Source organism: Pezoporus flaviventris, unplaced genomic scaffold, assembly GCF_033815535.1.
Source record: "Pezoporus flaviventris isolate CSIRO_AGI_PZ_B2104156 unplaced genomic scaffold, CSIRO_AGI_Pfla_v1 ptg000213l, whole genome shotgun sequence".
NCBI lineage: Eukaryota > Metazoa > Chordata > Aves > Psittaciformes > Psittacidae > Pezoporus > Pezoporus flaviventris.
Window position 1 is genome coordinate 4,438,198 of NW_026892761.1, and position 22,098 is coordinate 4,460,295.

General features: G+C 50.8%; 2 protein-coding genes across 7 annotated transcripts in view; one reads left to right on the plus strand and one right to left on the minus strand.

Moving 5' to 3' along the window:
• Positions 1 to 22,098, minus strand: part of DLGAP4 (DLG associated protein 4) — a 128,695-nt gene that overhangs the window by 18,139 nt on the left and 88,458 nt on the right. The window contains exon 1 of one of the 6 annotated variants that reach the window (XM_061441669.1): positions 17,123 to 17,393. The exons of the other annotated variants lie outside the window; for them this stretch is intronic. Coding sequence (XP_061297653.1) covers positions 17,123 to 17,153 — 31 coding nt within the window. The 5' untranslated portion in view covers positions 17,154 to 17,393. Of the gene's footprint in view, positions 1 to 17,122; positions 17,394 to 22,098 lie in introns of those variants that run through there. 6 annotated transcript variants of the gene reach the window in all.
• Positions 16,393 to 20,353, plus strand: LOC133262470 (CCR4-NOT transcription complex subunit 3-like). The gene is made up of 2 exons (XM_061441671.1): positions 16,393 to 17,032; positions 19,980 to 20,353. Exons 1-2 carry the CDS (start codon positions 16,453 to 16,455, stop codon positions 19,982 to 19,984), a joined length of 585 nt encoding a protein of 194 aa, XP_061297655.1. The 5' UTR covers positions 16,393 to 16,452; the 3' UTR covers positions 19,985 to 20,353.

A 22,098-nucleotide genomic window follows, 5' to 3' on the forward strand; every position in this document is an offset into this window, starting at 1 on the left:
ATGGAGTCAACAAGCTCAAACTGTTCATTGCAGAGACCTGACACAACCAAAGACAAAATGGGTTTGGACAGAACCAGCTCAGACATTCCAAATAGCTCCTGGCAGCCAGGAGTCACCTCACAGCAGTGCCTGGAGGTGGCCTGACCTTGCTCCCACACAGACACTAAGTTTATCACCTTAGTGATAAATCCCACCTGCATGTTCTTCTGGAAATCCAAACCAGACGCTCTGAAGATCACCCAAGCCTGGAGTTATTTCCCCTCTTGGCCATCTCCCCCTACTTGGCCAGGGAACAATTTTAAGCTTGAAACAAAAGTGCATTCAAGCAGCCACTCCTTGTCCCTGCAGTTGTCCAACACCAAGACTGGCTGTAGGATGAAATTCACAGTAACAGCAGCTTACCCTTCCAGATGAAATGCTGATCTTCAGGTGCAGTGCTTTCCAGGGCAGTCACCAATCCAGCCTTTGCTGTGTTTAGCTCAAAGGGATTGTTGAGGACATAGCTGTGCTGGCTACCAAGCATAGACTGGCACCATGTCAGCTACTCAAGGGTGAGTCCAGCAAGTGCTTTCACCCTATGTGGCCTTACAAAACCAGAACCACCAGACAAAAATGAAGCTGCGATCACAGAGATGCAAATCTAGAGCAGCATTTAATTTGTGGGGCACGGGAAGTTTGGGGTCAAGGACAGCTTATGCAGCAGCAGGTCTCCAAGTGTCTGCTCCAGAGGTTCATTTGCCAGACGGATCCTCCATCAGTCAGAGGAAGATTATGGCAAAGATACACCACGAAGCAGCACCTCCAAAGGAGGGGCACAGATTGGATGGAGACTGCTCTGTCCTCAGTACTTCAGTCTGAGCCACGGACCTGCCCCTAAGCACATACCCTCAGCTTATACAGGCGATGCTGGGACCACTGCGGTGTGTAAGAGGAGGGCTCAGGGTCACTCCTAATGTCTATGACACCCAGACTGGGAAAGGAGCCAACCCAACCCCTATGCTTTCCTGGAAAGCATTCAAGAAAACATCCAGGCTGTACATGTACCAGAGCTACACTTTCAGAGGAAGACATACCCAGTCAAGTTTCTTGGGTCTTAGCCATTCCAAAAGAGTCAAGACAGAAGTACCAGATACTGACTGAAGATACTTCATGATCATAGTAAGCAACAACACACCACAAAGGTCCATCCCTCAGGGGAAGAAAGCTGCTCAGAAATCTCAGCCAGGGTTGAGATGAAGGTCAGTGGGCAAGGATGACTGTACCAGAAATCTCCTCTGTGCAGCTGCTGGCAGCCAAGCAGGAGAAACGCTGTGAACCTGCCATCAGCAAGAGAATGATCCAGTAGGGTAAAGCGCTGTCAAGAAGCTGAAAAAAGGGGGTGTTGAAACTGCTCCCATGGCATAGGTTAATGGAGACCTCGAGTGCACATTGCAAGAATTAGTTTTCCTCCTCAATATATCTAAAGAGGTGACTGTGTTCTCAGCTCTGTCACCACATGACAGCAAAAGTCTCCTTTATCCCCAAACAGCCTTTCAAAGGCCAAAGCCAACCAGAAGAGCTTCTGAAAACAAATTAACAGTCCTGTGGCAAGGCAAGAGGTGGGACAACACCAAGTACATGAGTTTAATTTTCAAGTGTCCGGTTTCTATTGTCATCTAATTGCATCAACCTGCGGAAGAGCTGTAAGCTCTCCCACTTGCTCCAGCTCTGACTGTGCATTAACCTCCAGTCAGAGTGGTTGGTATGTTCCATCCTTGCAGTAACCCACTTACAGAGCTGTGTGGGGACCATTCCCCCACCACTGACTATGGGGCTGCTGCTCTTCCTGCTCTGGTGAGGATCTCAGCACCAGCTGAATGAGGATCATCCCCTTGCTGACTTCCAGGGAGGCAGAGTGCCTAGGACAGCCCTTCCTACACAAGTGACCATTCCCCATGTGCTAGGGCTAGCGCCTTCAGCACAGTCATCACACCAAGAATGAATGCAATCTTCAGACAGGGATGTAAAGCTGCTCTATTACTGTCCCAGACATCCAGAAGACACAGGATGCCTATGAGATGACAGCAGACAGACACACTTCATACCAACCAGATAAAGTCCTGAGATGGTGAAAACAACTTTGCATTAAAGCAACAACAGGAAGAGAAGTTCAACCCCCTTTCAGCAACAGATTCAGTTCTTCCATTTTTCTAGCTGTAACCAAGATGCAGATACAGCTGAGGAAACAAAACAGAAACAAGTTATTTGGGATACTGTTTTGTAAACAGATGCAAAGCCAGTTATCTACCCATGGGAACGAGAGTGTGAGCAGGCTCTGAGAGGGAGCAGAACACTCACAGGTTATTTAACGGCAAGCTTTGGGCAGCTTGCATCATCTCCATCAGTAAATTTCCACGAGTCTGCAACATCAGCAGCTTATGCTGCAAGACACCTGGAAGAATTTAAGTGCCATCTCCCTTGGGTACCATGGGACGGTTCCCTCCTACTTCAGCTACTAACAGTCACAACCAGGAGGACAGTTAAGAGGAGGTATTGCTACAGCTAACTTAATTACATTAAGTGACAAGAGATCTGACTCAACTGCTATAGAGCCTGGTGTAAGCTACTCCCTGTAGCAGGGATGCCTTATCCTTGGGGAAAGGGTGTTAACAAAACAAGTGAGTCACCTCTCACAGAGCAGGCCACCACTTTGACACAATTTATGCCAGGACAGCCTATGGATTTCAGGAGGATCTGTCTGCCCTGGCAGGCTTCATACCAGAGCGACATTTACTTTGGGCGTTTTAAAAGGCTGCATACAACTTGCTCAGGCACCAAAAAGCAAGAAAACAAGGAACTGAGCAATATGAAAGGCAGGGTCTTCTGCACAAGTTAACATAGCAAGTGTCAGTGTGTATGAGACAGACGACCATGATGGACACCTGTGATGTCAAAGGACACACTGAACATAGAAGCACAATATGCGATGTGCAGCCCAACAGAGGATATGAACTCGGCCACTCTGTGACCACATTGCTCTGTGCGACACGAGTGTTACAACAACAGAGCCAAGGGACAGCAGGAGAGTGCAGAGCTGGGAGCAGAGAAAGCAGTGTTACAGAGGCAGGTCAGAGCCAAAGCCCTTTCCTGCCACCTCCACCTTACAGTGGTTCATGATTCCCCACCACACTGTGCCGAGCAGCCCGAAACTCCAGTTATTGCCCAAGACCACACACTGGGTGGGCACATAGACACTCAGAGGCACACAACTTCTGGGAGTTGTCAACAATGCGTTGGGAAGTTCAGAACCACCATCCAAACTAAAAAAGCCATTTGGTTTACTGTTTTAAAGACTCCAGCCCCATCTTTCTCTTTGCTCACTTCTGCAGTGATCCTGAGGTACGAGCATGATTTAATGTTAACACAGTTTGATTCTGCACAATCACTGGAAGCCTCTCACTACCACACTGCTGCTTCTTTCACCAAGTAGTTACATTCTAGGGTGTTCTGTCCTTTGCCTGTCCAACCAGATTGCAGCAGTAGCCCTGCCTGTTATGCATGAAGCACTCTGAACACAGATGAAGGCACAAGAACATTTAAAGCTAGAGATGGGTTCCAGTAAGCAAACGATCTTGATGTTCCCAAGTCCAGGATGTTGTCAGAGAATGCACACAGGAATGTAAGGAGAGAACTGCCTTATGGTTTAATTCAGCAGCCCCTGCCTTAGGCTTTGGTTCTTGCATATTAGATGCAAAAAGTTTCAAAACATTAAAGTTTAGTCACATCTTTTAGATTTCACATATACAATGCACATCCTCTATGCATTAGTATCAGAACAGTCATTAGTTTCTATTAGTTATGTTTGTGAGAGCAGTATAGTGCAAAGAGCAATGGCAAAGAATAATAATTGCTTCTGAAATTTGAAAGCTATCAGCGTGGTTGTGGTAGGTGTAAGTCAGACTCCATCCCACCATGTTCCACTGTCATTCTGAGTGTACAGCCCCTTAACAGAGAGGGAGGTTGTCCTGTTGTCTGTCTGAAGGTGCCATGGAAAAAGACAACTGAACCCAAGAGCAAAATGGAAGGTACAACCCGAAACTGCAGGGACATTACTTTAAAAACCCAAAACCCACAACTAAGTGTAAGCTTCCCTACATCGAGACAACCCATTGTCCCCCTTCCATCCTTCCTCCTGCCAGTGAGTGCTGTTGACATCTCTGTGCAGCCTGACAATGTGCACAACAAGCACTTGCTGCCTCTCAAGGCAAAAAATACAACCACAAACTCCAGACATGAACAGTTTAGCAATTGCACTCCAAGGAGCATGTGCAGACCTGCAATCACAGCACTTTAACTTAGTCATTTCCAGGATCTCTGGGAACAGTGGTCCTGGCACCTAACAGGCTACCAAGTACCAATTCAGATGTGTTATTAAGCAACCTGTTTTCTGGCAGTGTTTAGCAATACTAGGAAAATTCCCTAATCAGACACTCCTTACTAAGGAAATCCACTCATTTTATCAATGAGAGTTCACCATCAAGCCAGCTAAGAAATTTATTCCTAAATCTCATCTATAATGATTCTATAAGAGGCAAAATGAACTCTAGTTTTTAGATACTGGAACATGCTGAAACTGTGGAGACCACAGTTCCCCTATGTACAAGTTGACTGCAGAACATGCAAAGTTCCCCCTTTGGCAGATACCGCTGGACTATTTCTTTCCTACATCTGTGATTGTAGCTCTGTAAAAAGCCCAGCTCTGATCTTTACCACTCAGAGATGCAGGAAAACAGCAACGAAAGCATCAACCCACAGAGCTGAGAGCTGCAGCACTTGGTTCACAGCAAGAGACTCCACTAGCAGCCTACTGACTCTGCTCACTGGACCTTGATGCATTACACAAGACAAACTCCAAGACAACACAGCCAGAAGCAGCCACACTCAATCACAAGCAGTGCCAAGGCTGGTGTGCATCAGCTGTGGTATGGATGAACAGGCTCAGAGAACCTCAGTATAAGAGGCCAACCGAACAGCATCCACCGTCCCTTCAAGTTAGAAGGCTGTTAGTAGCTAGAAGCCAGCTGCATGAAGAAAGCAGACCACAGGTCTGTCCTTGTCACAGCACAGCATGAATAGGTTCTCTTAAACCAGCACAGACCTATCCATGAAAGCTTAAGCACAAGTGGTGGCTCCTGGGGACAGAGCAGGAGGTCACACTGCCTCTGTGGCCAGGTGTGCAGGTTTGCAAACCCACTTACTAGCTGTTGACAAGCTGCTTGTAATCCTGCAAGCAGGATTAAGCACCCGTTTTAACACTGTTGAACTGACAGTTCAGATTTTAGCATGAGGAGCTGGTCTGGCAGCGTTATCCAGCTATGCTTCCCTTCCATCTTTAAAGTTTCTCACTGTCGTCCAAACCACAGTGCAGCAAGTCTGCCCAAAATATGCAAATACCACTGACACAGCAGTGATTCACATCCTTGAAGTGTGTCACTACTGGCTGCACAAGGAGAGCTTTAAGACTGAAAGCCAAGTGCCACCCTTGTCCACTTTGTGTTTTCCCTGCAGGTGATAAAGCATCAGTAAGGGGTGCTCCACATGAGCATGCAGAGCCCAGGCAAGCACAGTCCTTGGTTCATCAAAGTGTCTTCCTTCTGCTGAGGTGTTAGAAAACAATGGACAAGACTTAAAGAGCAAATTTAAGTTTAAAGCAAACAGGACTCTCATCTTTTGCCACTCACTGACCAGCAGTTATCAAGAGGTAAAGACACACCAAGAAGAAAGTCCTACTCTTGTCATTCTGAAGCACAGCAGCTTACCACAATGGGGACCTGAGGCTCCCACACATTAAGTAACTTCACTTTTAGTCATTTACTTAAGAGCACCTGCCCTGTAAGTTTGCTTTGGACACAAATCTGTACTTCGTTAACCTTCATCTCTGGTCTGGAGGAGCTCTGTTTCCCTTTGACCAAGTGTACATGGCCACTGCTGCCACAGGATCAGGCAGCTCTAGTTTCAAAGTCTTCATCAGAGATCACACAAACCAAAGTGATTTTCATCTCCAGATGCTGGCTTGCAGGATGCACTCTGTTAACTTGTAATCTGAACAAGCACTCAGTGTCACAAACAATTGCTGCTGAAAGAACACCTGGAACTCCAGTGCTGGAAGGATGCCCAGGCAAACTTGTAACAATTTTCCCACCTTATCTTTCAGGCAGGAATGCCACTTCCCTTAATATCTCAGATCTGTTTTGCAGGCTTACCCTTAAGGGCCCACTTGCTCTTCCCTGGTAAATTGGATGCTACTCACCATCCTATAGATGACCACCTTCTACAAAGGTATCTTTTAAAACTGGTTTGAATGATAGGTACATTCCCTTACATCTGAATTCCAGAGAATGCAGGAGAAGAGCACATTCATTTGCAGGACATTAGGTTTGAGGTTTCTCTTCCCATCCTCAAGTACTCAGCCTACCTTGGCTAGCACCTCAGTGGTTTGTTCTGCAAGTGCATCATTACAGATGTCAACCAAGTCAGCCTGAGGGACTCAAGAAACCTGCAAGTACTGCAGGAAGGAACCTGGCAGTGGAGATCATACGGTGGTCAGATTATCTGATGCGCATCTGGCATTCAAGCCTGCCAAAAGTCATCACTGGCAGAAGAACAGAGCAACTGAGAATATCAGACCATGGACTCATCCTCAGAATTATGCCCAGTTCAACCCCCCAGGGCACAAGCAAGTTTGGGGGATAAGGAATTCCAAGCAGAGTCTTATTGTGAAAGAACACGAAATTTCACAGCAACTTGCTCATGCAATAAAGGGATTTGTTGGTGTTAACAGTGTTTAGACCAGCCCACAAGTCGAAGGCTTGTCCTAGAAGGACTAGCTTCCTTCTAGGAAGCAACCTATTCATAGCCTTTAATGGAAACTCCCAAATACTTTGGAATTTGCTGATTTGCTGTATTAAGGGAAGCTTCATTTTACCCTTCCCATAGATAAGGTAGTTTTCTACACACACGGAAAACTGAAAGCATGCTAAAAATATACCTAAACTTGCAAACCATGCATCATTTGTAAATGAGCTTTTAACTCTTCTTGAATGAAATCTGCCTCCCAACTAATAAATATCCTAAATCATTTCAATCCTAGACCTTTCTGCATTCATTTTCTCCTCTACAGTAACTCTAGTGCTAGAAGTCTTTAAGAGTCAGGTAGCCTTGGTGTGGGTTGCCTGTAGCAATCAGTGACCAGTGTTAGAAGAGAACTAAAACATTTCCTGCCCTGTGCAGCTTTTAACCAGTGTTGGTTATAAAGCAGGGTTAGCATCTCTGGCCAGACAGGTAGCTAATTTAAGATCAACAGCACTACAAATAAACATGATTGAAATGCAATTGGTCTTTCAGTCACATCTGCTCCCTAAGCAGGACAATTATCAAAGGTTCTAAGGGAACAGACAAAGTGAAACACATTTTGTCTTCATGCTATGAGCTGCTCTAGCCTTTCATCTTATAAGCCCAGCAGTCCCCAAGATAAATTAAGAAGAGGAGTCTGCCAGCAGAACTGCTGAAAACCAGTTTTGATCCTTGCAGGAAAACAGCCAGGAATTTCTCTCGCCCTGAAAAAGTCAGCTTGTTTCAGCTTCCATATTCCATGAAATTTTATCTCTCTTGTCTGAATACAAGGATGCCTAAAACAAGGAAGGCACAAGGGAGAAGATGTACTATTGTGCTTGCCAAGCAAGTGCCAGCCTTGATAGATTACACTCAGAGCAGCCCAAGCCAAAGCGTGCAGGTGCAGTGCACGAGGTTCCTGCTGAGGGGGGGCAGCACCCAGCAGTGTGAGAGCTCCAGATACACCCCACAAACAGGGACAAATCCAAATGCCTCCTCCCTAATATCAGACTAATACAAACAGAAATGTTAAAGACTACATGCTTTTCTGTGATAGCCAAGACAAAGCCCCTTTATCAAAAGGGGCAAACTGGAAAGCATTAGCTACCTGCTTACTAAGCTGGGCACTGGAGAGCATCCTGCCTCCCATGAGTTAGTATTTGAGCAGGCTGTTACAGCTCAAGACACAGCATCAAGCACACTGTGCCATACTCTCAAAGAGACCCCTTAAAGAAAATGAATAAAGCTGAGGACTAATGCATGGGAGAGATTCCACAGAGCAAAACCCAGCCTTTGCAGTGATGAGTTTCAGGAAATAGGCAGCAAGTTCCCAGCATTTTAGCAAAGAGCAGAATTAAGCCAAGAAAAGCCCAATTCTCTGCTATGTTACCATCTCAGAGCTCGTACATGAGGTCATATAAGTTAAATGCTGTTGGCTTTCACCATCTCATCTCATAGCTCTCAGCAGCCCAGTTAACCCCATTATCTGTTTAATTATTCCCACAGTGGGAACAACTGCCTCAGAAGCGTTGGGAAGGCAAGAGACCCCAAAACATTCCTCAAACTGCCACCCTGGTGACACATCAGCCTCTCTGACTGATGGCAGGGCTAGACAGACAGGCTCAGTACACCTGGTACCCAGCCACAGGAGCTGGAACCCGTCCTGGTGTGACTGGAATGCAGCTGAGTGGGTACCCAGGTTTGTAGCCTCACAACTGGTTGTTAACAGGGCTCAAGTGAAGCAGCACAGCAATAACTGGAGACTGTGGGCTTCCTGCCATGTATTTATTTCAAGTAAGTGAGCTCACAAGAGACAGGGCAGTGAAAGTAGTTTCAAGAAAGTGGTTATATTACACCTCTTCCATCATTGCTTCTGAAGCAACAGCCTTAAAATCACAGCTGTAATTTAAGCTCATTTAAAAGCTCTATACCCCTGAAACCTATTGTGCTCCCAGCTATTGATTACCAGGCTGGATAGGATGAGGTGAATATTAGGAATTGCCTCCCAGCCACTTCTCAGTGATGCTGCAGCTTGTGACATCAGATCATCTCCATGGTGACAGAGTAACCCTGATTAATCCAAACAGGAGGAGGCCAATTAGAACAAGAAAGCTCTTTTGTGGTTGGAAGCGTAGTAATTGACAGAAATAAGAGAAGCTGTTGTAGAAGTACATCATTCCACAATAAAAACCTTGCTTTTAAGTTTGCCAGGTGAGCCTAAAACCCCCAAAGCATGGCCAAGTATAAAAAGAATCCCTTCCAGCCTGTAAAACCCATGATATCTTTCCCAGCACAGCCTGTTCTTTAGTGCTGGAATCTAGCTAGATCATTTTTCCTCCCCGCTCACGACAAGTTCTCCTTTCCATTGTAGCCTGCCCACATGTTTAGGAGGCTTCTCAGCCCACCACACTCAAGTAAAGCTCTCAAGTGCCTTTCAGCTTGCTACAATTAGCATCACATGCATGTGTGGGGGGGAAGAGACAAAAGAAACCAACCCAAGACCACTGATCCACAGTGACTCATGCCAGCTAACACTCCACCTTCAAGGATTATTAAGCACACTCGGGATTTGAAATAGGTCATATGAAGAAGATTTGGACCCTCTACTTACCTAAGTCATACATATTGTTTTCAACCTGCAAATCAATAACAGACATAGAAGAGCAGTCTCTGCCAGTGTAAGTTATATTGTTACCGTGCTGCTGAGGACATGTTAAGCCAAATCTGGCTCCCTGACTGATCTCCACTCCCCACCCTACAGCACCTGTTAGTCAGGCAGCACTTGCTGCAGTCCCAGAGCTGTTCTGCTCCTCTTCTGCAATTCAATGGGGAAGAAAGGCATGAAAGACAGAGGTCCCTAATATTGGGCATGCCGAGTCTGAGCAGTCATCAGGTTTTGTGGTAAGGGGCACAGCTGGCTAAAACTCTAACTGAGCCAACTTGAAAAGAAGTGATGCTGAAAAGCATCACACCATGAGAATTCACATAAAGCAGATGTAACAGATGTACCCTCAGCTGTGGCAGCAGCAGCTCTCAGTCATAAGAGTATTCATACACTACACATCTACAGGCTCCTACTTTAGTCTGCTAAATTACTTCACACACAACTGCAGGGCTTGCGTTAAGGCATTAGTAGTGACCAGGGTTACTGTCAGGATCCAGCAAGCCATCCCATGGCACGCTTCTGAGAAACGGGACAACAGGACTTCCTCAAATCACTGCCACCACATGCTCACATTCCCGCACACCTCCTTCTGCAGGACAGCACCCAAGCAGCTCTAGCTTTTGCAAGCTACATTTCTACTCTCCAAATAGGCTTTATCTCACTTTTCTTCAGTTCATTCTGGCCTGCTGTTCCTGGTACATGGGCTCATTCACCCAGAACCGCAATCACATCCACCTGCTGTCTGAACATACCATCACTCTCACCCGAAGTGCATTGCCTAACAGAGCAAGAGCTCAGAGAGAGCAGTAAACATGATTTTCTGTTTGAGCCAGGCCTTGCAGAACTAAATAGACATCAGCTGCAGAAGGGAAAGAAACCTGAGGGAAGCAGAAATAACAACCCTGGCAATAACCAGCCTCTAAAGTTATTTTTAGAGCTGCCTCCTCCAGCACCCAAGATATTCAGAGCCCTGAAACAAATAAATCAAAGGTAAGCTCACAAACAGCAGTGCCAGAAGCAAGCAGACAGTGCTTCAAAGTTTACCGCTGTCACAACACCTGCAGCCCAAATGGCTGGCCCCATTCTGTCCTTTGATTTGAGGCGGCCTCATTAGTCTGATCTCTTTGCTCCATCACAGCAAGCTCATGGAACTTCAACTCCACTGCAGCTGCGTGCTGGGGAAGCTGTTGTAGAAAGCACAACTGCTCTGGGGCCGTGGAGGGACATTATCCACTGCTATCGGGGACTGGGCACAGCAGTTTGAAGAGGGGAAAAGCGAGGCACCTCATCCTGCCTGTTACAACTTGCTGTATTTAATACCCAAAGTACAGGCTGGGGAGCGCTCCCCTGCAGGCCTGGCAACCCGCTGCCCCTCCAGCCCGGCCAGCTCCCCAGGCACAGCGGGCCGAGCAGGAGGGGCCGCACCGCTTCCCCCGCCGCCGGTGTCACTCACCGGAGCAGCGGCCCCGCTCCGCCGTGAGCGAGGCTGGAACCGCCCGTGCGGGGCTCGAAGGGCCCCTCACCCGCACCGGCCCGGGCCGGCCGCGGGGTCAGCGCAAGAGCCGCAGTCACCGCAGCGGCCCCGGCTCAGCGCTCCCGGCCCGGCCCCGCGGCGGCAGCGGGGCCCTGGAGCAGGAGCAGGCCCAGGACCCGGGCCCGGCCGCTTACCTCGCCCTACGGCCTGCTGCAAAGAGCGGCGGCCGCAAAGCGCGGGCGGCGTGAGCGAAGCGGCGAGGGCCCGGGCCTCGGGGGCTGCCGCCGCCCTGAGACCGGGCCGGGCCCGCTTCGGGACACAGGAGGGAGGGAGGGCAGGGCCGGCAGCGCGGCCGGGTCAACCACAGGCTTCCGCGGACGCCGCAGGGGCGGGACGCTCTGTCACCGGTCCAAGCAGCCGTGAGAAGCCCCCTTGGAGGCCCCTCACGCCTGCCCCGGGCATCTCCCCGCTGCACCCCGGGCCGCTCGCACCGGCACTGCTCCCGCTCGCTGCCGTCCACCCCGCAGCCCGCACACAACGTGCACTGCCTCCCTTTTCGTAGGATCACGGCCTGCTTTGTGTTGGAAGTGACCTTAAAGCTCACCCAGCTCCAGCCCCTGCCACGGGCAGGGACAGCTTCCACTGGAGCAGCTTGCTCCAAGCCCCTGTGTCCAACCTGGCCTTGAACACTGCCAGGGATGGAGCAGCCACAGCTTCTCTTAACCTTGCAGACCAGGCAGTCCTGATGCCACACTGACTCTGTCCCCTGAAGCACTACGAAAAGGGGTTAAAGCATCCCACAGCCAAAAGCCGGGGATGCCCCAGCCGCTGCCCGCAGTGAACAAGCAGATGAGGTGAAACAGACCTGCCACAGCCAGGCCATCCACTGAAAGCACACACAGCAGCACGCACACCCTGCACAGCTGACAGGGAACAACGTCTGCACCAGCAGCTACACAGGCAACACAACTGAAGGCATCTATACAAGCTTTTTCTTTCCCTTCCACCACAGAGCCGATTTCGCCCCATCAGCCCAATTCAGTGTTTGACTTTAGCATGAATGACTCCTGAGTGAGCAGGGCTGCAAGATCCTTCTTTGGCAGCCTCCTCTTAGCAACCCAGAGGATTCTGCAGCACTCATCTCCAGTGAGCACGTTCACAGAGCAGTGATAAAAGCTAATGTGTGGCGTATTACCACTATTAGCAGCAGCAGCCTCCAGAATGCCCTAGAAGACTGGAGGGTGGCAGTGAGATGCGGACACTGGAGCCTGGTGCCAAGCACAAAGGTTGGCAGCAGCAGCTCCGTGGCTGAAGGAACAGGCTGCACTCAGGATTCCCCAGCTCAAAGCCTTGCCTTTCTCACACTGCAAACTTCAGGTTCACTGAAACTCAGTGATTTCAAAGCAAAGCAGCTACTTTGTCCAGGACCAGAGCTAAGGAGGTGCAATCGCTTTCCAGCACTCTTATTTCCAAGGGATCAGAATAAGCACCTGCTCAGGCACTGGGAAAAGCTCTCCAGCTCTATTCTACTAGTACCCACCTCCCCAAAGCCACCTTCTGCCTGTAAAGTCCCAGTCCGTGCTGCACAAGGCTGGGCACTGCACCAGCTCTGCATCACCAGGGAGCTTGCTTTGCTCAGTAGCACTGCTGAGGTGCCAGAATTCCCAGCCCAGGACTGCTGCTGGAGCAGCAGGTCAGACAAGAACACACTGGTCATCATTCAACAGAGCACACCAAAGCCTGGAAGAGTTCCTGGACAGAAACGTCATGACTCAGGACCCCATGTTTGGGCCAAGCTGAGAGACAGAGAAAAGCCTCAGGGTTCAAATGAGGAAGGCTTCCTGACAAAGCCACTGCTCAAGTGACCTTACAAGAGGCAAAGAGAGCAGTGCTGCAGCAGTGGGCTGGCTCACAAGCTGCCCCAACACACATTGCTCTCCTAGCACAGCTCCTAATGCAGGTCTTTAGCAGAGGGTCCAGGGATTCCCCTGGGGACAACTCCACAGCAGCCTTTGGTTCACTTTCTAGCTTCAGACACAGGTAACTGTCTTATGAACTGTCCTATGTAGGAAGCCTACGGAGGATGTAATATCCATGCTTTAGCTTTCCAATTTTAGCTTTCAATTTAATGCAGCTGTAGATACACCCACCCTCATGTATCCACAGTTTTAGTCTTGAGCACAGCAAATTCCCTGCTGGGGCTCCTTCTAGTCAGATCCTCAACTACTCCCAGAATATAAGAAACAAGAAAAATAGATTTTAGAAGTTTGACTACTCTTACGACAAGAGCTTGCAATAAAAATTCCCTTTTATCAACCCTTAAATACCTTCCAGCTTTCATCAAGTATCTCCTTGCACTATGACAGCACCTCAGTAAAGGCATATACAACTTCTAATCTTTAATTCCAGCTCTGAAAGACTTGCACCACAGGTAAGAATCTGTAAGTAAGGACCTTTGAAACATTCACCACTCAAGTTTCTTGTCCAACTTCAAACTGGAGAGACAACACAGTTGCTTAAGCTTTGATCTCTTAGAACTAGGTTGAGAAGATCATTACAGTGAAACCTGGATGTCTTAATGAAGAGCACCAAATCAGATACACAAGACTGATGATCAGCATGTCCTTAATGTAAATACTAGTGCAAGTGTTTAAAACGTCTGCATCTTTACATTATGCCCCTTTTGAGCACTGCTGTCTGGTGCAGCAAGCTACAGCCTGTCTCAAGCAAGTCCCTTTTAAAGAGACTGACTGCATTTTCTTGGTGTTACCAGGGCAGACAAACATAACCCCAGAGAGCCTGTAGAGCTGTGAGGATAACCAGGTTCCTGTGTGCACCTCCTCCTATGATGAGGCAGCAGCAGGCAGGCTGCAGCACTCACACAGGTACTGGACATCCTCCTTGCACCCCAGTAGGTACATGTGCACCTCCATGCCTTTACTGGCAGTTTCACAACACAGACCAAGCCCACCACCAAGAACCCCAGGGGGAAGTAGGAGATGATCAGAACCCAGCTGTCTTCTTTCACAGTATTGAAATGCTATTGAAATTGGGAAGAGGCCTGATAACACATAGCCCACAGCCCTGTCCTCTACAGGAATCAGCCTCTGGTCTGGGGGATCACTGCTTCCCCCGACTGCTTGTCACCTACCCTCCACAGCAGCCCACACTGTGCAATGTAGACACAGGTACTGCCCTACCATATGCTGCCCATAAAACTGAAGATCAGACTCTCATGGGCAGATGTACCTGCACAGCCAGCTCACTGTTTTCAGTGGACATTGCAAATGCTTTTGAAATGGTGCCTTTTGCATTTACAATCCACACCCCATCAGACCAGAGAAGTGAAGCACAGGGCTAAAGCCCAGATCAGGACTTCAGCCACTGCTTCTCCAGCGGACAGAAGGCTGAGTTAGTGTGTGACTATCTGCACAAAGAACCAGCAACTCATTAATTTTGCAAGACAAATTGAAGAGGACAGAACCCCCACTCCTCTCATTAACTAACCCATCTGCAAACAGTTTAACTTCCACTTGTTTAAAGGCAGCTCATATCAAACACTTCAGTGTCATTTTGTGCCCCCCCTTCTTCCTCTCTCCAGGTGGCAGCCTGGCATGGAGACCAGGAGAGAAGGGAAGGATAAACTCATTCTTTTGTGAGCTCTTCCAGAGGGACTCAAATTCCCCATTCTCAACCTCAAACCCAACTACAGCCTTCACAGGACTTGATCCGACAGCCTGAACATTAATCACCTTTCAAAGCCAACAGCAATCATACTTAGTATTTCTCCCCTCCCTTCTTAAATCTGCTCTGATAGGAAAACACACTGATGACTTTTCACTGCAGAAATTAAAGTGGATTTTTCTTGAGCAGGGCCACATGCCCGTACAGCCTTAATCCTTCCAGCTCACATATGTTACTGTAACTTCCACCGCACTGAATCCAATTATGCATCCTCAATCCACTAAATATTTGAGGCTGTTTGCACAGGTTATCCAGAGCAAAAGTATCAGGTGAGGAGATAAACCATGCCCTGGTGCAGCACAGCTTTGCCACCTGGCTTCTGCAGGAAGGTGTGTAGTGTGGGGTGGTGGTAGGGAAATTAAGTGTCACAGAGTGACTTTTACAGGCTCTGGTGAATAGTTCAGTCTGGACTCAAACAGGGAGGATCTATACAGGAGACAAGAACTGACATACAGTTATTTGTAAGCGCCTGGTGGTTAGCAGTTATCCATTAAATGCTTTTTAAATTATATTGCTCTGGCAGCATGCACAGCTACGAATGAGCTCACGGAGCAGCAGGTCTCCCATGCATTACACATCAGGCTGGAGCAGCGGATGAATAACCTTGAGCTAAGTAGTCAGAAGCGTCCACAAATGTAAACTGCATGCACACATTAAGCAACCGAGTATCCAACTACTGACTCACACACAGCTGCGAAGCGAAATGCAAGCTCTCCCAGCAGCTGACTATGTTTGCTGGGACACCAGCTATAGCCGATCAAGTTCCACAAAGGTACCTGTTGGCCTCGGAGCCCTCCGTGGTTTATGCAACCCCACCATATTCTTCATATAGTCAAGTCATATATAACAGAAACCAACGTTACCACCTGTACTGACAAGGACCTGGCAGGGGCTGCACAGGGTCATCCTGTCCTTCCAGACCTGGCACACAGCATTATAGTTATGCCTCAGCACTTCAAGGGCTAAGTTACAGATCCCAGGGCCCTCAGCTATACCAAGAACTCCTACGCTGCCACTACAGAAGTGGAATAGAAATAGAAAGCCATAGCTGCAAAAATAGCATATAGCAGCTTCGCACTTGCACCTTAAAGACGAGCTTTTAGGTTTTCCATGACTGCAACACATCTCATCCTTCAGACAACCTCCTTCTGAATACCTGGTACCCCTGCAGAGCACACTCATGTAAATTATCTTACTCTAAAAGACAAGCAGGCTAATTCTGATCACTAGGCAGGCTTGCTTTTCTCTGCACGTTCAGGAATGTGTAACTTCATAGCACCAAATTCCTGTTGGAAGAGCAATTACCAGCTAAGTAATTTGGACCCTCTGGAGTCAAGTCTGCCAACTTACACGACTTGGCAATCTGGCTTGTTATCATCCCACATGATCGGAATTTATTTTCGGATCCAATGCCACATGCTGTGGGGTTTTTTTTTGCCTTCCCCTTTTCTTCCCTTCCTCCCCCAAGTGGCAAGGTACAGCCTGGAATTGAGAGATCCTAATTCCTGTCTCAAACACACATCTGCACGACCTGAGGTCAAGCTCCATACATTTGCAGAGCAGTATTAGTCCTATCAACAGCATCCTGGAAATGATCCCGCCTTTCTGAACCTCTTAATGAGGACTGGAGGAGGAATTAAGAGTTACACTGACTTACTGGTCAAAACCAAGCGCACATATCACCCGAGCTACACCTGCAATGAGATTCAGAGCCATTCCACCTGAACTCTTGGGCCAGGGTAAAGGCAGCTCCAGGCCGGGCTGCACCACCAGGTACCTTCTGCCACGAGCTGTTCTCATAGGCAAAGGAAACGGACTTTTCAGTCCTGCTCTGGCCAGGGGATGCCAGTTTGCTGCGCTGCTAAATGTCAGCCTCCACACTGAAGACAATAAACGCCCCTTTCTTCTCGAGGCGAGGGAGAACCCCACCACCACCCTGACATCGGGGCCGGGGTCCGGGGGGAAAGAACGCGTCCAGCTCAGCGCTGCCTCCTTCCTCCAGCACACAGAGGCTGCCCGAAGGCCTCCCGCAACTGCCCGGGGAGCCCAACCCGCTTCGAAGCCAAGCACCCCCCGCCCCGCAGGGCCCGGCTCTGCCCCCGGGGACACAGCGAAGGCGGCCCGGGTGGGAGCACGGGGCACCCCCTCCCCGCCCCGCAGCTCCCCCGCGGGGACCGAACCGCGCGTGGGAAGCGGAAGCGCCACCTGCGATCACGGCGGGGCGGCGGCACCGGCAAGCGGCGGCGGCGGCAGCAGCAGCAGCAGGCAGGGCAGGCAAGGCAAGGCAGGGCAGGGCGCGGCACCCCCGCCGCGGAGCCATGCAGGGCCCGGCCCCCCGCCCGCCCGCCGCGCCCCGGGCAGTCACTCACATTGCTTGAGGAGCTCCAGACACAAAGCCATGGGAGACACAAAGAAGGGGCGGAGGGGACCGGAGAAACAGGGAAGGGGGGAAAAGGGAGCGCTCGGTCGAGTCCCGCGGAGGGGAGGACGGGCCGCACCCGGTGAGGGGAAGAACAGGCCCGGGGCCGCGTCCGGCTGCTCCTTGCGGGCAACGGCGAGAGGAGGGAGGAGACGCGCGGAGGCCGCCGCCGCACTCACCGCGCCCGCCCGCCTGCTCCGGCTGCGCCCCGCGGGCGGGGCCGCGCCTTAAAGCGGGCCCCGCCCCGCCCCGCGCGTCACCGCCCCGCCCCGCGCAAGCGCGTCACCGCCCGGGGGCGCGCCCACCGACGGGCGCGGTCACGCGCGGTCACTCCCGTTGGGTACCGGGCACCGGGCACGGCGCAGGGGGTAACGGCGCGGCCCCGCGTTGGGGCCCCGTAACGGGCGAGCTCGGCATCACGGTTCCGGGACCGGCCACGGCCACGCACCCGCAGCGCGGTTGCTCCCGCAGGAGCGCGGGGCTGGCGGGCGGGGAGGGTTTCCAGCCTGGAGACAATGGATGGAAAAGCAAAGCCGGGGGAAGCGGGTGTTTCCCTGGGCGGGGGCTTCCCGCCGGCAGCTCCGTCCTGCCGGGCACCGTGGGGGGGGACCGGGCGCGGCACGGCAGAATGAGGGAGGATGGAAGTGCGGAGGGGGCACGGGAGAGCCAGGAGCCACGTCGGACTTGGCCCCCTGGGCACAGACATGCTAGGTGCTGGAGTAGCATCCAGCTCCATCACTCCTTCCACACACAGACATCCAGAGCCGAGCATGAAGCACCCCCAGACTGTGAGCAGGGAGAGACCTGCGAGACCAGAGCCACACCTCGCAGCGGTCTGACATGGGACGGGGCAGTGGATGCCCACAAGCCCAGCATGGCGTGGCCACCATGAGAGTGCAGGGCCTGTGCTGTTGCAGGCAGTGGTGCTCCTTCCAGGAACGTATGTGCTGCCCTAACTCCTCACTCTTAGCATCAGTGCTTGGATGCTCTGATTTATCTATGACTCGGCGGGTTCATTGCGCTGCCTGTGGAGAAGGGTTGGTCTGCAGCAAGGAGAGATCAAAGCACCTTGAGGAAGCACCACACTGAGCTCATACACAGTACGGGCAGGGCTGAGCCACTTCAGAATCGCTGTGGATATGCTGCTGCTGCTGCTGCTGCTCTCAGAGCAGCAAAGTGGGACCAAAGGAAGATTCCAGCAGAGAATCAGCCCTGAGACTTGGGACCTGCACCCAGGGCCTCTCCTCATCGCTGCCCATCAAAGGGAACAAGAAAACTTGTTTTCAGTTCTGCTGCTTCCTAGGGGTGGAGAGCAGCTCTGGGATGAGAGCCCCTTAACCACACAGGCTGAGCGGCTCCGTGGACCTCTGAGCTGATCTCTTCCTGAATCCTCAGAAGTACCCACACTGTGGCTCAATAAATGGAAAAAGTAATGGAAAAGCATAAAGGAAAGCCAACACAGGACAAAGAGAAATGCACACAAAGAAATCCCCATTTGCCTGTGCTCAGTAAACCTCACTCAGTCCTGCTGTCCTGACACGTGTATGTCTGAGGTTAGACCGTTGTTGGTTGCTGCTGGGCAATGGCACAAGCCCTGTAGCCACACAGGGAGGTACAGTGAGGTGCTGGGCATCACTAACAGCAGGGACACAGCACAACATCTGTGGTTGCCCAACACCAGGGCAGCTCTGTGCTCACCCGATTCACACGGATGGCAGCAGGGCCAGCGTGCTGGGATACTGCCAGGCCCTTCAGCCCTGGGTATCTGCTGTGGCCGGCACATTGCCTCCAACCACTGTGGCCTCATGGGCAGAGCACTGCACTGTGCATGGGATGCCTGCTGCTGCCCCCCCCAGAGGCTCTGCTCTCCCTTGGTGCTTCAGTTTCTCTTCCTCTCCCGTGAGGACAGCACTGACGACTACCTTCCCTGTCATCTGATGAAAACAAGCAGCAAGGACTTGGCTTTCCAACCATATTACCAAAGGAAAAGGCTGGCAGCTGCTTGCCTTTCAACTCCTTTGCAGGAGCAGGCTTGGCGAGGACCTTGAAGCCAGGCTCACTTCCCAGTATTAAGCCTATGGGCAACCCCTTCAATCTGCATCTGCTTGTGTCAGCACAACATCACAGGAGAGCTGCAGCTCCCCCCTTTCTGGGGACACAACAAGTGACATTTCCATGAGGCTCAAACCCATCGCAGCCATTCCTGGTGCCAGAGAGACACGTGCACGCAGCAGAACAGAGCTTATTGAGCTGGGTGCTGCTGCTGAAACCTGGCAGCAAAGAGCACCAAGCACAGCTTTGCTGAGGCAGAAGGACGGAGATATTTTGGCAGTGGAATTGGAGAGCAGGGTTGTGGCCATGGTACAGGCTTCCTGGGGAAAAGGGAGCACTGTCAGGGCACAGGGCTCGGTAGTGGAATGTCCATAATAAGGAAAAGATGAGAGGTGAATAATTAAATGTGAACAGAAACAGTTGTCATACATCTCTTTGTGTCCTATAGCCATATGAATAGATTATGGAACATGTTTATGTGCCTGCTTTTCCCCCTTACAAACACTGATGGAGCACATAACACAAATCTTTCCCTGGCGCGTGCGTGCACACATACACACACACACACACTCTAATCCCTTTCACGCTGGTATGTCAAAGCAAGCTATTTCTGGAACGTGAAATCTAGGTCAAAAAGAAGGAGAAAGTTTGAAGGCAATGATAAGTCTCTCTCCTGAAAGGGTGCTCTGACTGATTGAATTAGCAATGGGGTTGGGGTGGTTCCTTACTCCTTGTCTCTGGCTGCTCATGAACAGGTTGAACAGCATCTCCTGGCCTGCTTTGGTTTCTCTTTTGCCTTCACATCACTACTTTTCCCCCATAAAGAAGAGAAGGCCATGACAGCCAAGAGAGGAAAGGAGCAGAACTTGCCTTCCCACCCAGACTGCACTGCACACAGAGGAGGGTGAGGAGGAGGGTGCCTGTACCCATCCCTCACAAACCAGTGCTACGTGACTTTCCCAGAAGCCATGGAAACCTATCCCACAGTGAACCAGCCCTTGGGGATTTGGTCAGAACGATGCTGCTTTGTGCTGAGAGGTGCACGGAGGTGTGCAGGCATTTGGTCTTTCCTCCACTGAGCACAATCGTGCTCCCCTTGCAAGAGCATCAGTACCAGGGGACTGGGCTGGGTTCTCCAGGGTCAAGGTTCCCAGCACAGTGAAGGTTCTGGGAGCCACCTCTCTAATTTAATGATGAACATAAATAAACCAAAGAAGCAAAAGGAAGGCAGAAAACAGGTTGGATGCTGAAGGGTGGCTCTTCTGTCATGACTTTGGGGAGTATCTCTCCTATGTAGTGCTCTCTGCCCAGCTTGGGCTTGGCAAAGGTTTGGCATATGAACAGGCACATGGTGTCTGGAGCCCATTTATATAGGCAGTTGTGCTGTGCACCCAGAGCTGCCATCAGGGGGTCAGCAGAAAGGGAGAACCAGAGGGTTGCTGTCCTACAGAGCTCACACCCTCAGCAGCATCTTAACTGCTAGTAAGATGGGTCAACAGAGACAGCCCAGTCCTGGAGCAGGGGGCAGAGCTGGGTTCCCTGGCCTCCCTGGAGGAGATTTGGGCACAGGATAAGGAGCAGACTCCCGGCTTTCTGAGAACAGGCTGCTGAATCCCAGAGCAGGATGCTCTGAGGACGGGTGGAATTACCAGATGGCATGGGATAGACTGGGAAGAGCTCGAGTAGGAACTGGCTTGGTGTGAGCTTTCCCTGCTGTCACTGGTGTGATGGGTGGAGGCTGGGCTGGGCTCCCTACACTGGGGATTCTCCTCTGCTTTTGCTGGGCTTTGTTCACCTCTGCTTTCCTGTTTCCCCTGGACATCAAATATTCAGCTCTGTATTACAAGCAGCCTATTAAACAAGCAATTCCCAGTGCTGCTGCTAATAAGAAGGAGCTGGGGCTGGGGAGCCCTTTGTAATGCTCAGGAGACAGCGTGGCTGTCCGCCGAAAGCTGGCAATTAGATGAATAGGTTTCACTGGGGCTTTTGAGTCTCCAGCTTCGCAAGGCACAGAGCTTTGTTTAAAGCTGATCAAGGGCAGCTCATCATCTGTCTCGCTGGCTGTCAAATGGGATCTAATTGCCTTGTAATGCACGAGTGACACAGGCGTTTGTGGGAGGACCTGGCTTGTCAGAGGTGTGACAGCTTGTCAGGGCTCTCCCACCCGGCCCTGCTCCCCACACAGACCCTGAGAGGAGCAGCCCTTTGTGAAATGGAGCTCCCTGCACTTCAGCTGCTACTGAACCCCTTTGATTTATGATTCAACCCCCATGCTGTCCTCAAAGAAGGAGAAGCAGGCATCAGCACAGCACTGCTGCACTGGTGGTGCCCCTTTAGGATGGGTCCCGACAGAGAAGAAACCCAAACCCCTTCTCAGGGACTGGGCGCATGATGGGAGCAGTTCTTCTGGGCTGGGGTATGGGTGCTGGAGCAGGAAGGTGTCCATGGGAAGTAAATGGGTGATGGTTCTCAGTTTTTTCACCCCAGAGCCCTACGCGGAGCAGAGAGACCATTAAACCTGCAGACAGTGGTGCACCCACCTCTGTTGGCCCAGACTGATGCTGCCAAGCTGAGAAATACCAGTGTGCTGCTCAGGAGGCCCCTCTTGTACAACACCAACCAATTAAAGCCTCAGCGATGCAAAGGTCCAGAGCTTTCCTAGACCTCTGCAAGCCACATCAGCCACGCCGGCTGGATCCCGGCAACCTGTATGCCAATTCACTGCCTGCATCCCAGGTCCAGCATCATCCGGAGACCCAGCCATCCAAGTGCTATGCCTGGCTGATGGCCTCCCATAAGCCCACCGAAGTCTTGAACAAGCATGGCTGGAGATACAGGTACCCCAGCCCAGTGCCTCACGCGCCCCATACGCGA